Source organism: Nicotiana sylvestris, chromosome 1 (genome assembly GCF_000393655.2).
Source record: "Nicotiana sylvestris chromosome 1, ASM39365v2, whole genome shotgun sequence".
In the NCBI taxonomy this organism is placed as follows: Eukaryota; Viridiplantae; Streptophyta; class Magnoliopsida; order Solanales; family Solanaceae; genus Nicotiana; species Nicotiana sylvestris.
Genome location: NC_091057.1, coordinates 48293416 through 48307949, shown reverse-complemented (window position 1 = coordinate 48307949; position 14534 = coordinate 48293416). Strand labels below are relative to the sequence as shown.

Sequence of the window (14534 nt, the reverse complement as noted above, 5' to 3'; positions counted from 1 at the left end):
GATGATATCCATGCCCCAAGCGGAGAAAGGCCAGGGTGCATTTGTTGCATAGAGTTCATTAGGTGGCACTCATATCATGTCAGCATGTATCTGGCATTGGTGACACTTCTGGACATACTTGATGTAGTCTGTTTCCATGGTCATCTTGAAATACCCTACTTTTAGTATTTTCTTGGCTAAGACAAAACCATTCATGTGCAGACCGCAAGTTCCGGCATGTATTTCCTTGAGCAATCTGGATGCTTCCTTGGCATCGACACAACGTAATAACCCTAAGTCAGGAGTCCTTCCGTATAGAATTCCTCCACTTTGAAAGAAGTGGTTGGCTAACCTTCGGAGTATGCGTTTTTGAGTATGATTTGCGTGCTCAGGGTACTCTCCTTTTGCTATATATTCTTTAATGTCGTGGAACCATGGATTTCCATCACTTTCTTCTTCAACATGAGCACAATAAGTTGGTTGCTTATGGATTTCCATCACTTTCTTCTTCAACATGAGCACAATAAGCTGGCTGCTTATGAATCCCTATTGGGATAGAATTGATGGAATTCTTGTCTGGGTGTTGTATCATGGAATATAAAGTGGCCAATGCATCTGCGAACTCATTTTGAATCCTCGGGACATGTTTGAATTCTATCTTCGTGAACCTCTTGATCAACTCTTGTACACAGTATAGATATGGAAATATTTTGGTGTTCTCTGTAGCCCATTCTCCTAAAACTTGATATACCAAGAGATCGAAATCTTTGATCACTAGCAATTCCTAAATATTCATGTCAATGGCCAACCTGAGTCCCAAGATGCAGGCCTTATATTCTGTCATACTATTGGTGCATGGAAACCTGAGTTTTGCGGATACCGGATAGTGTTGGCCGGTTTTTGATACTAAGACAACTCCAATACCCATTCCTTTAAAGTTTGTGGCTCCGTCAAAAAACATCCTCCAACCATCATATGCTCAAGTGAAGTCTTCTCCCATAAATGATACCTTATCATCGGGAAAATATGTTTTCAATGGTTTGTATTCTCCGTCTATAGGATTTTCTGCCAATGCTTGCCCTTTAACCACCTTCTGAGTTACATAGACGATGTCGAACTCACTCAGCAATATCTGCCATTTTGCTAACTTTCCGGTAGGCATGGGTTTCTGGAAGATGTATTTTACGGGTCCATACTTGATATGAGATATGTGGTGTAGGCACAGAAATAATGCCTTAGCTTTTGGGCAATCCATGTCAAAGCACAACAAGTGCGCTCCAACAAAGAGTATCGAGCATCGTAAGGTGTGAATTTCTTACTCATATATTATATGGCATGCTCCTTTCTCCCAGTCTCATTATATTGTCCCAGAACGCAACCAAAAGCCCCATCTAGTACAAAAAAATAAAGCAGCAAAGGTCTCCCTGGTTCTAGTGGGACCAGAACAGGCGGTTGAGATAAATACTCCTTGATTTTGTCGAAGGCTTTCTAGCATTCTTCAGTCCAGCCTGTTGCAGCATCTTTCTTCAGTATTTAAAAAATCGGTTCACAAATCACGGTTGATTGTGCTATGAAACGGCTGATATAGTTGATACTCCCTAAGAAACTCATCACATCTTTCTTATTTTTCGGAAGTGGCAAGTCCTGAATAGCTTTGACCTTTGACGGGTCTAATTCAATCCCTCGACGGCTGACAATGAATCCTAGCAATTTTTCGACGGGGACTCCGAAGGCACACTTTGCAAGATTCAATTTCAGATTGTACCTTCGAAGCCGATCAAAGAATTTCCTCAAGTCTGCTATATGATCTGCGCTTTTCCTAGATTTGATGATGACGTCATCCACATACACCTCTATTTCCTTGTGTATCATGTCATGGAAAACGATTGTCATAGCTCTCATGTAAGTGACTCCAGCATTCTTCAGGCCAAATGAGCATCATTTTATAGCAATACATTCCCCATGGTATGATAAAGGCTGTCTTTTCGGCATCCTCTTCATCCATCCAGATCTTGTGATACCCCGCGAAGCAATCCACAAAAGACTGGAGTTCATGCTTGGCACAATTGTCGATCAATATTTGTATATTGGGCAATGAAAAATCATCTTTAGGGCTCGCTCTGTTTAAATCCCGATAATCGATACATACTCTGACCTTCCTATCTTTCTTCGGAACCGGCACAGTGTTGGCCAACCAAGTCGAATATTCAACCACTCTGAGAACCTTGGCTTTGATTTTCTTAGTGACTTCCTCTTTTATTTTCATACTCATATCTGGCTTGAACTTTCTGAGCTTCTATTTTACCGGTGGACACATGGGATGGGTAGGTAGCTTGTGAGCCACTATGGATGTGCTCAGACCAGTCATATCATTGTAAGACCATGTAAAGATGTCCTTATACTCCTTTAGGAACTGGATGTACTCTTCCTTCTCTGATGGTGATAGGTGAATGCTTATACGAGTTTCCTTGACTGTTTCAGAATCCACTAAGTTAACCGTCTCGGTCTCGTCCAAATTAGACTTAGGCTTGTTTTCAAAATTTTTGGCTTCTCTGACAATTTCGTCAGGTGTTATATCATCTTCCAGATCCTCTGAATCACTATCCTTATATTGCGTTGTCTCATTACATGTCACAGTCATAGGTTCATCGGGATAAGTAATAATAATGTTTTAGAGAGAAAATATAAGGGATAATAATAAATACTAAAATAGCAATGCATTAAATAAATCTTGAAAACATCAAACAATTACGGCTCGATGACTCGAGCAATTATTTCAAAACAAAATACGTTCAAAACAAAATACTGAAAATGTCTTAGATGCTCAAAACATTGCTTTAAAAATAAGTTATGCTAATTTCCAGACTACCTAGGAACTCGACGAGCCCGGGATGGTGCGGAAGTCCAGTTCTTGAGAATAACTCATTTCTCCACAATCTGAATGGTAAGATCTTCCTACTCCTCCTCCTCCTCAACTATTACACTGCAGTCCATGTCTTCATCATCCAGAAATAACTTTCTCATGCCAGCTAAAGCTTCATCCTTCTCAGATCCCCACATCACGTCAGCTTGATGAAATGTCTGGTGCAAATGCGGTACCAGTTGTTCCAGCGGATAATAAGGGCCTTGCCATGGCGGCAACCAATTCTGGTATTCATGCCAAGTATATTCATACCCAAGCCCGAAAGTTGTACCATGACACTTTGGCTGTAGTGGTTTGGTGATCCCCTGGAGATTCTTACCGAGACCTTTGCCAGGTTCATACCCTGTCCACATCAGTATGCTTTCTATCTTGTTACTCCACCATTTGTCTTTTTCAATTGCGTTGACGCTCTCAATGTGGTGGTATGTTTCTCCACACAACTTCTTCTTATTCTCGATGACTGGAACAGTCTGACTGGTATAAGTGGGATTACTCCCATCTCCATAGATGATCACCTCCTGATAGTTCCATTCAAATTTTACAACTTGATGTAGAGTAGGAGCCACTACCCCAGCGTCATATATCCAGGGATGTCCCAACAATAGGTTATAGGTAGCAGATATATCCCGCACTTGAAATTCAACATCGAACCAAGTTAGACCCATCTGTAAACTGAGGTTAAATTCTCCAATTGTGGCCCTTTGAGATCCATCAAATGCCTTCACATTCATGCTTCCTGGCCGTATCTCGTGTAGGCCTTTACCCAGCCTCTTCAGAGTAGTCAGTGGACATATGTTGAGACTCGAACCCCTATCTATAAGGACCCTGGTGATGAATTTATCCTCAAATTGCACTGTGATATTTAGTGATTTGTTGTGACTTAGTCCTTCCGGTGGCAGCTCGTCTTCATAAAAAGTGATTTTGTGGCTTTCCAATACCTTCCCGACTATGTTGGCCATTTACTCACTAGTGATGTGGGTGGTTACATAGGCTTCACTCAGCACCTTCATCAGGGCATGAATATGTGTCTCGGAGTTTCGTAGCAGTGATAAAATGGATATCTAAACGGAAGTAATATTCAACTAGTTAACCACAGAGTATTCTCTTGCTTGCACCTTCCTCCAAAGGTCATCAGGGCCAGTCTCAACAACAGGTGGCTTAGATGCGGCTTCTTTTCTCGTTCCTCCCAAATGCTCAGGTGTGTAAACCCTACCAGTTCTAGTCATGCCTTGTGTTGCGCCTATTTTTCCCACTTTTGCTATTCCTTTCCTCATTGCTTCCACAACATAATCCCATAGTATATATTTAGACTGGTAAGAGGGAGTAGGTGCTACCATCACAGTAAAGGGCGTGGACACCTCAACTTCGAATGGCATTAGTGCGGTTACTTCAACTTCAATTGGTGCCTGGGTTTGTACTACAATGTGTGTGTGGGTGACTGGAGATGTTTTAGGATCGTCCCACTCCTGAATGAGTCCAATTGACCCTTCCAGATTCCATTCTTCATCGGTCTCTATCACATTTACTCCTTCACCTCTGTGATCTGGGAGAGGATTGTTACACACATTGTGTGTAGTATCCTTTGCCTGTATGAATTTTGTGTCAATTAGTGTCTGGATCTTGTCCCTCAGTGTGCGACATTCATCAATGGTATGACCCTTCATGCTTGAGTGATAGGCACATGTCTTGTTTGGGTTAATCCATTGAGAAGAGTTTTCCATAGCAACAACGGGAATGGGAGTGACATAACTGGCAACCTTCAGTCTCTTATAGAGTTGGTCTATGGGTTTAGCAATTGGAGTGTACTGTCTGGGTGGTCGGCGGTTGAAATTCGGTCTTGGTTTTTGATAATTTTGGCGGGTTGGTGGTGGTGAGTGGTCATATGCGGGTTGGGTGTTATAATTGTGGTAGGTGGCAGTAGGTTGTTGGTATCTGGGGGGTGAAGGTTGGTATGTGGGTGAAGGTTTTTGGTATGTAAGAGGAGACTTCGGACCTTGGGCTACCATTATTGCACCTGCTTCTTTCTTCTTAGAGATACCTTTGGATTGCAAAGCTTTATTTGTGTCCTGGAGTGCTTCGAAATTCGTTACCATTCCGCTTTTGATCCATTCTTCTATTCTCTCTCCCAACTTGATGATGTCAGAAAACTTATGATTTTCAATGAACATCAACCTTTCATAGTATTGCGGGTCTTGAGCTCTGACGAAGAACTTATTCATCTATTCTTCTTCAAGTGCCGATCTTACCTTCGCAGGTTCAGACCTCCATCGAGTAGCATACTCAAGGAAGCTTTCTGTTGGTTTCTTCTTGATATTCTGAATGTATAAAATGTTTGGTGCATTTTCTGTGTTGAACCTGAATATCCATGAAATCTGATGCCATGCTCACCTAATTAACCCACTTTTTTGGGTTTTGACTAATGTACCAAGACAGAGCATCTCCAGTGAGGCTCCTCATGAATAACTTCATGCCGATTCATTCATATTTGCCAACTCCTACCATTTTGTCACAATATGTTCTTAAATGTACCTTCAGATCACTAGTTCTGTCGAACATTTTCAACTTGGGAGGTTTGTAATCCTCTGGCAGTTCTACATCCGATTGTATGCACAAGTCCTCATAATTCAAACCTTTAATGCCATTACCACCTTCGATATTCTGAACTTTGCTAGTGAGCTTCTTGAGTTCTTCTGCCATGTTCTTGATTAACAGGTCCTTCTCAGCGGATTACGGTATATATAGGGTTTGTTGGGGGGTGTGGGGTAAAGTTTCCAAATATATGGGATTTCTTTGGTGGACTCCGGGAATCCGGGCATAATGGTGGGCATTGGTTGAGTTTTGGGGATCAGGAGTAGGTTGCGGTGCATTTTGAGGAATGTGGTATGTGGTCGTTTGTGGGTATTGAGTCGAATGGTGATAGTGTTGTTGAGGTGTAGGTACCGATGGAGGGTTTTAGTTCTAAGGAGGTATGGCGTATTGATGTGGTATGAGAGGATTTGGTGGTGGGTTTTGATTTTGTATGTTTTGGGGAGGTGTCGGGTTTTGGGCGTTTGTGTTTTGCTGGTTGATATCGGGGACATTTAGAGTGAGGGAAAGGTTTGCCAAGTTCCAAACCTGCTCAAGTTCTCCTTGTAACTCCAGTATTTTCTGCTCTAGGCGTAGGACCAATTTATTCTATGCTGGAGTACTCCGACCATCCGAAGTTTCAATGTTTTCTGCATTGTCCTTTCTAATATCACTTAAATCTTCCATCTTTCCTTTCCTTTTGCTTTTGCCTTTAGGATCACTTGGTGGAGGAGGAGGTGGAGGACATCTGGATCTAGTATGATATACGGATGGTGCCAGTATGCCCGAACCAACCTTGGGGAACGGGAATAATCAAAGAAAGAAAAACAAAATGTAACCAAGTCAGTAAGGAACATTAAAAGAATGCTTGCAATACCGAACATGCTTTGCAAAATAAATTCACATCCTAATTTGGAGGGACCTCATTATGCCCGAGGTAGGCCTAAGCGACACATAGACTTGGAGAAATTTTATGCCAGTAATTGTGTCATTTAATTAATGTGAAAATGAATCAAATCTTTACTAAAATTACAATAATAAGAAAGTTAATAATGACATTTGCCTTATTACAATCGAAATCTAAACTAAACTAGAAAGCAGTAAAACAATATTCTCCTAAATTACTCGGTCTCAGAAGGACCCTCACTATGCGTGGCTCTCTTGACTCCATCGATCAGGTTCCCCAAGTCGCGCATATCTAGCATTAGATAAGCCTTTGTTGGGAGCCCTCCTTCATTGCCATCGATGTTTTGACAGCCTGCAACCCTCTTTCTCATTTTCCCTTCAAGTTCCATCAACCCTTGCTCCAGATATTCTAATCTCTCTGTTGATTTGGTGGCAATTTCCCTCCATTCATTGAATGTTTCCATATTCAATTTGTGTTGCTCTAGATGCCTAGCTTTATATTCAAAGACCCTCTTTCATAACCTCTTGTACTTGACATGTGCTTTAGCAGCGTCATCTATGGTCCTGTTTTTCAAATTAACTCCCTGCTTGACGTCTCCTGCTATATCATCCACTAGCCATGATGGGTAGAAGTACACATGACCGGCATAATATCTGTTTGGCTCAATAGTATCCTTTTCCACAATGACCTTCTGATTCCACATATGTTGTGCCTCGAACTTGAATGGTATAACGTCCCCTTTAAAATCTGCTTTGTACTGGACCATGCTAGAAACCTGAGGTATAACCTGCTTTCTTCCCGCTTGTCTCATTACCCTTATGGGAGCATAAGGATAAATTCCCCTCAACCCGATCAGTACTAGATGAGTAGTCTCTCTTGACCTGATGATGAACTCACTACTAGGAAACCATTCGAACATCCAATGTACCTGCTCGTCCGTCGGATTGCTGAAGAAGCATACCCAACTCACAACATTTCCAGGTTGTGCAAACATGTCTGGGATAAATGTCATTCTCTTTGGGTGATGGTAAGCTATGTGGTCATTCAATGGTCGACGCAGGAGCTCTTGGCGATACTCTCCTTTTTGAAAATGTTCTAAGAGCCAAACTTGCAGTAGTAGATTACAACCCTCGAGGTGCCCGAACCCTTGCTTGCACCGATCTAGAGCGTGGTACATTTCAGCCAAGATCATGGGGATGATAGTGTAGGTTTGTCCCTCAATGCCTTCCATTAGAGTCCCGACAACCATGGCTAGACGAGTGTGGATCCTTCCCCCTTTTAATCAGAAATATTAGCAACCCCAAGAAGTAGATACACTTGAAGGTGCGTCCAACCCAAGAAGTATTGGCGAGTTCATCATGATGAAGGCGGTATGACTTGTTGTGCCCATAACGATCATAAAGAAATTCAAATGGGATGTATGACTTCTTCAAACAAAGCATCTCATCATTTTTCTTGAAACCCAACATTTTTAGAAAATCGCGAGGGGTGCGATTTTTTGGCACTAACAACCCTGGACTATCCTATGGCAGCTTAGCGAAACCTCCTATTTCCTCTAAGAGTGGAGTCATTTCTAAGTCACTGAAGCGGAAGATAGCATTTTCTCATCCCAAAACATAGTAGCGGCCTCAATCAATGCTCTATTCGGTCGGATGTCTAACAAAGACGGCAAATTACCAAGGACCCTTCTCACATGATTCTTGTCGCTAGGCGCGAGATTTTTCCACCAATCCAGTAACAGAGGTGGGATGTTTTGGACCTGGGGACTTCGTGCTTTATTTTCTACAAACAAATAGAGTTAGCCCTTTCCCTTTCCAAATTCGACTATTTACATACTAATGATCAACATATTGACATATTTTCTCCAAGTAATGCATATAACGTGACGGTGTCCATTGGGATTGTGGAAATCCTGTCGGACTTGGGACAAGGCTTATCTTAGCGGGATATCATGTTGACAACATTATAACCTGTACTAAGTTTAATATGTTGCATGTACATTTGATATTGGAGTAAGGTTTCTAGAATGATCTAGACTGGTACTCTCAAGTGGACAACTTGAGAGGAAAAGGCACGAGACCGTCGACTGCACCGCTGATCTAGTCTATCGCAAATAAACCTTTCCAATTTAAAAAGGGTAATTTTACAAGAGCACGGACACTTATTAAGCGTTGTTATATTGATAATTTGCACGAATGGAGTATGATGTGGAGCATGCTTTATGCAGAGATAATAACACATTGTCAATTATTTGCATGATGAATATGTAAAAAGTGGTAAATAAGTATTAAAGTAAAACATGAAAAAGAAAGACAAAGGAAGAAGTTAGTTCGCGGAATATATACGGAAACATAATAAAGCAAACAAGGGAGTAGGGATGGGAGAGGCATGATATAGCGGTCTTTAAACAAATGAAGAGCAGTTATAACAAATAAGGGTGAATAGGAAAGGGATGTACATGCTATAACGGATTTAAACGAATAGGGTGAATAGGGAGAGGGGTGTGCATGTAATAGCAAATTTAAACAAAGATGGGAAAGGGATATGCATTTTATATCAAAGAAGATAATCCATATAAGCCAAGTTCATTATGGTAAGAGCATAAGTATAAATCCCTAGCAGAGTCACCATGCTGTCGCACCCTGTTTTCTCGTGAAAGTGGGATTCGATGTCGTGACAACTCCTTTTGGAATGGGAGGTAGAGTGCTAAATGAGAAGAGTCGTCATCTAACGATTTTTAAGGTACGTTAGGGCACCTATTTGCAAATAACTCTGATTGACTAGTCAACGCCACCAAAGATCGGGTAAGGGCTCAAATTACCTTAAAGAGAAGGTGTTTGGCACTCTTCGAGGCAATGTGGGTCCCGACCGAACTTAAGATTATGTGGATTACTATTAAACTAGGTGATCAAATAAACAAAAGGAATTCAGAAGTCAAAGGATTTTATTATAACACAATCAGTATAAGTCTTAACACGAATGCAGGGATACAATTATTTATATCTAATAACCGAATTATTTATATCTAATACCCCATACAACATAAATAATACTTCGCAACCCCCTTAGGATAGGGAGTTATTCATATTATTCAGGGGCACAGACTATCATCTCGTGCTACCCGATTACTATGTTAAAGTTGTTACTTAAAGAGTTCTAATTTTATTCTAAGTCGTACGCTATGCGTGCACTACCCGTCCATACCTATGGTTCAGGAGGTGTTGGACCTCTATTTGGGTGGATCTAGACCTCACTTAGGCTGCTCAGAAATGTCAAAACTCGGCGACATACAAAAACACATTGGACTTCACATATAGGTAGTTAAGGCTCAAGTTTTCCTCCACATTTAAGCAACAAATTTATGCAAGACAAATATTAAAGTTAAGCAATCCGGAATTAAGAATATTAAGCCCTATAGACATGATTTCTTGACAAGGCATCAAAGCATACAAGCAGTCTCAGAGGCCAGGCGCTGTTTATCTCCAAATGATTATACGATTTGCATGTTGATTTGAGATTGCAGATTTCTAGTATTTTAACCTACACACACTATGTTTAAGTGATGTACGTACTAAGTGATAGTGAAACCTATTGGGAGAGACCTAGAATTACTTACGCATTGACAGTGGCCTAAGTGAACAACAAACAATATTGAGAGGTGCAACATTAACCATTATTAAGATGAACAATGGTACCCTATAGACAGGATTTCTAATGATTAGCACTTGCAGCTGATTATTATAATTAACCCTATGGACATGTTTTCTAGGTGAATACTGTGATGCAGTAACAAATAAGATGATTAAAATCCTACATGCATGATTTTGAGTGGACAGTAAGAGATAATAGCAAATGAGGTGATCAAAATCCTATAGACATAATTTTTAATGCACGTGCTGAAGCGAATTGAAGTAAAGTTCAGTGACATTTGTTCCTATAGGCAGATTTTCTAGTAACATGTAACAACAAGAATAATTACAGCATTTGAATTCATGTTTTCCAGCAGACAGTGTGTGTGTGTGTGTGTGTGTGTTTCCCCTAATGACATGATTTCTATAGTGCATGTAGTGATTGGGCATGATTTAAAACACATGTAAACGCTTGTTATAACAGAAGTTGAACTGGTTTATATCCTATGGGCATGGTATCTACTTGTGAAATTAATTTTAAGACCTACAAATATGATTTCTATTATTGGAACCACTTGAGACCTATAGGCATGATTTCAAACATAATGAGGCAAACATAGCAAAACATGAAGTCCTATAGGCATAGTTTCTACCCGTATTACCCCACAAACATGTAACTGCCCGCCCTTTTTCACTAGTTACCCCAATATTCGTTTACAAATTATTATAGACCATATGAATGAATTACACAAGTAGACAAGAAAATAAGAAGTTATTCTATAGGGAGCCTACAGATAGGCCTAGATTTCCAAAGCCTCCAATAGCCTTAAATGCCCAAATTCCATAGACAATGTCATAGTCTAGGTGCATCAAAATTCCCTAAGGATCTCAAGGATCCGGGGCAGTGCTTACACCTAGACTTGGTAACCAAAATTGAATAAGTGCAGTGTGGAAGGGCCAACCTCAGTATGTCGGAGTTCAGAGTGATCTCAAGAGGATCTCAAGGCAGTACACATACCGTAGGGGGCAGAACCTATTGATTTAGGAGTAGAGTAAGAGTGCTTGACATAGTTTGAAAGGTTTCAGTGGAAAAATAGTATTTAAAGAGATTTGCTGGAAATAGTTTGTGGAGTAAAAGAGGGAGTCATGCAGTAAAGAAACTTTGAAAAGAGTGAGTTATATGATTAGACAACAGTAAATCAAACATGGAGTCCAAAAACACATCAGCAATACTCACAGGACCAAAACAGAAGGAACAAACCTACACACAAAGGTGATGGGGATTGGGGATACATAAAACACATGATTGTAAACACATAACAAGAAAAGGTCTTAGGAACTGGTACATGCATGCTCAGGTACAACTGATCAGACATAGTCACAGAACCAGCAAAGCTTAAGGGGGTTTAGTATAGGATCCACATGATTTCAAGTCAATCCCAAAACTATACAAGTTTAGGGGTGCAGACTACTTCACAAGGAGACTCATACCAGAAACCAGATAGAGCAAAATCACATGGAGATAGACTACATAGAGGGGAGGGTAACATGTTTATATTGATCCTAAGGAAGGGGAGTATATAACATGCTAATCATGCAATCATATTAACTGCAAGTTCATAGCAAAATCATAAGTAAAAGCAAACTAGAAACAGGATGAACTGAAGCAATAAAAGAACCATATTGTTTTTGGAACTTGAATTGAAATTAGAACATACCAATAAAGAAGATAGTAAACAAAAGTGAAGGAGCAGGAGAGCACAATAGTTAGCCTTGGCTTGTAGCCGGCTAACTCAGAATAATAGCAAGTAGCACAAAAGAAAGAGCAGAAAGTTTAAGTGAGAGAGAGAGAGAGAGAGCTTTTGAACCAAAGTGTTCCTGTATTTGTGTTAATGAGAGATTATGTATATATAGTAGTTCGAAAATTAGGTAAAATAAGGCAAGAATCATAGTAGCATAGTAATTATGGAACTCAGAACCAATTAGAGCAAAATTTAAGTTAAGGGAATCAATTCTAACGGTAAGAGCAAGTAACAGATAAGGAAAGAAATCAGTGTATGACTAATAAGGAAAGAATCAAATTCAGTAAGTATAGGGTAAAAAATTAGGGCTAAGTTCAGAAAACTCTAATTAAGGAAATAGTCAGTAAGAATAAAGTACCACAGCAGACAAGGTAGGCGAATCAGTTAATTTGAATAGAAGAGGTAGAAATTCAGGGTTTAAAGCAAGGACTTTCAATCAAACCATAAAATAAGGAATCCAGAATCAATCAAAGAGGAAGTCACGATTCAGTATTCAACATATAAATAGAGTAAGATAAGAATAACCAGACATAGCAAACATGCGGGTTAAACAATATCGATAGAAAGAGGCAAGTCTGAACAGTCAAGATGAATATAAGCCCATAGAGGTGATATAAGTTAGGCTAACAACTTAGCAAGAACATATTCGAAGCAAGATAGTCACAGAAACTCAAACAAGAAACGAGCAGTCATGCTAATACATAGAACCAAACGAAGAACTCTAGAAAATTAGGGCTTTCAACATAGGCGAGTTGAAAAGGTAGTAAGATCATAGAATAAGTCAAAATATGCAAGAGATAGAAGCTTAAACATAAAGAATCAGTTTAAACAAAGTTTTAGAAGAAGTTCCGAAAACCCTAATTTTTTAGAAGAAGACGAAAACACTTGAAATCACATGGTTCTTGTAAAGAGTTCCAAGGATAGTGTAAAACATCAAAGAAACCAACTCAAATCGTTTTAAAATCGTACAGATCTAAGAGATATAGGCAGAAATTAAGGTTTCAGAAGAAACCCAAATAGAGATGAAAGAACCTGTCTAGAATTCCAAGGATCGTAACAAGTATAGCATGATTTTGCCCAAAATCAAACTGAAGTAGCCAAGAACAGACAAATGACAAACCTTAGATGCAAGTCGGCGTGGACATGGGCCCTTGAAGGCCTTAGAGAAGGCAAACATAGCATTAGAGGAGCCATTAGAGGCTTAGGAGTTGATGGGAGATCACCGAAGAAGACCAAAGAAAGAGAGGTTGGTAGTTGAAGGGGCTAGGGTTAGGTCGAGTTACTGAGAGAGGAGATGAGATGAGAGAATATAGAGGCGGCAGATTTGGAAAATGAGATAGGGTTGGGGGGTCGTTTGGAATAAAAAAGGAAGGGGCTGATACGGGTTGTTGATCTCTCAGATCAACGACCATGATTCAATTGATTCTGGGTCGGGTAGGCGGGTTTAGGTTTTGGGTCGGGTAGTTTTAATATGAAATTGGGTCGGGGTTGGGTTTAAATTAAGGCTAAAATTGAAATGTAATCTGGCTATATTTTAAATAGCCAATTTTCCCTATATAATTTATAATAAATAATGAATAATTTTTGAAAAACAATTTTGTGTACTAAAATGAGTTAAAATAGATATTTATTATTTTAAAAATATAGAAGCTCAATTTTATGCATATAAATGTAATTATACATTAATAAGGTTAATATTGCAATTATATGCAATTTAGCTTTAAAAATGCACTAAAAGTATTTTAACAATATTTTGGCATAAATATAAAATTTAAATGACTGAATAACCCCATCAATAATTTGAGAGATAATTATTGGGGATTTTATGAGTAAAAGGAGAGGAAATAAATTAATTAAAAATATTTAAAATTATAGAAAAATTATAAAAAACTTATGCATGCTTATATATGCATATATATGCTATTTTGAAGGTATTTATACATATAAAAAATATAGGAAAAATTTGGGTATCAACACCTCTACCCCTACCACGGCCTCGACCGCGTCCTCGGCCTTTAGTGACCCCAGCTGGTGGTACTGGTGGTCGTCCATCCTGTCTGGTAGCATGTATCCTCACCATTTGTGAGAAAATAGAATAATAGAAGTTTAGTACTCAGATCAACAGATTCACACGACAAGAGTTTCAAGAATATGAAGTTTTCCTAAAGGTTCTGCAGCCTCCCGAGGATAAATACAGACGTCTCCGTACCGATCCGCGAGACTCTACTAAACTGGCTCATGAATCGCGAGACATATATAACCTAGGCTCTGATACCAACTTGTCACGACCCCAAAGGCCCGGTCGTGATGGCACCTATCACAATACTAGACAAGCCAACCAATCAAGTACCCACAGTCAATTTCTTTTAATAAAAATTTTTTCTAACATTTAATTAAGTCTCAATTTTTCATAAGAAATATCTAAATCACTAAAATGTGTGGAAAAATAGTAAGACATCAAACCAACACAACCCAACTATTTGGTGTCACGAGTCTAGAGCCTCTAAATACAACAGTTGCCCCTCTTTACTCGGGAAGGATGAAAGAGTTTTCGGGTAAAGAAATGATGGCCAATTTTGACCGGATGGGATGTTTTGAAATACAGAGGCCGGACTTCGGTCTTTGAGTTGCCTACATATCCCCGGTCTTACAGGAATCAGGCCATGTGTAGTTCTGGATTCATCTGCGGAGTATGCCGATGAAGTTACTACAAGAACGGGCATGCGATG

At 39.6% G+C, this 14534-nt stretch overlaps 1 protein-coding gene across 1 annotated transcript; it reads right to left on the bottom strand.

Moving 5' to 3' along the window:
• Positions 1 to 69: 69 nt before the first annotated feature.
• On the bottom strand, positions 70 to 2620 carry LOC138870015 (uncharacterized). The gene is made up of 4 exons (XM_070147480.1): positions 2285 to 2620; positions 1639 to 1899; positions 989 to 1147; positions 70 to 525 (listed from the first exon to the last, which is right to left on the bottom strand). The coding sequence occupies exons 1-4, from the start codon at positions 2618 to 2620 to the stop codon at positions 70 to 72; spliced, it is 1212 nt and encodes a 403-aa protein (XP_070003581.1).
• Between the last annotated feature and the right edge of the window lie 11914 nt (positions 2621 to 14534).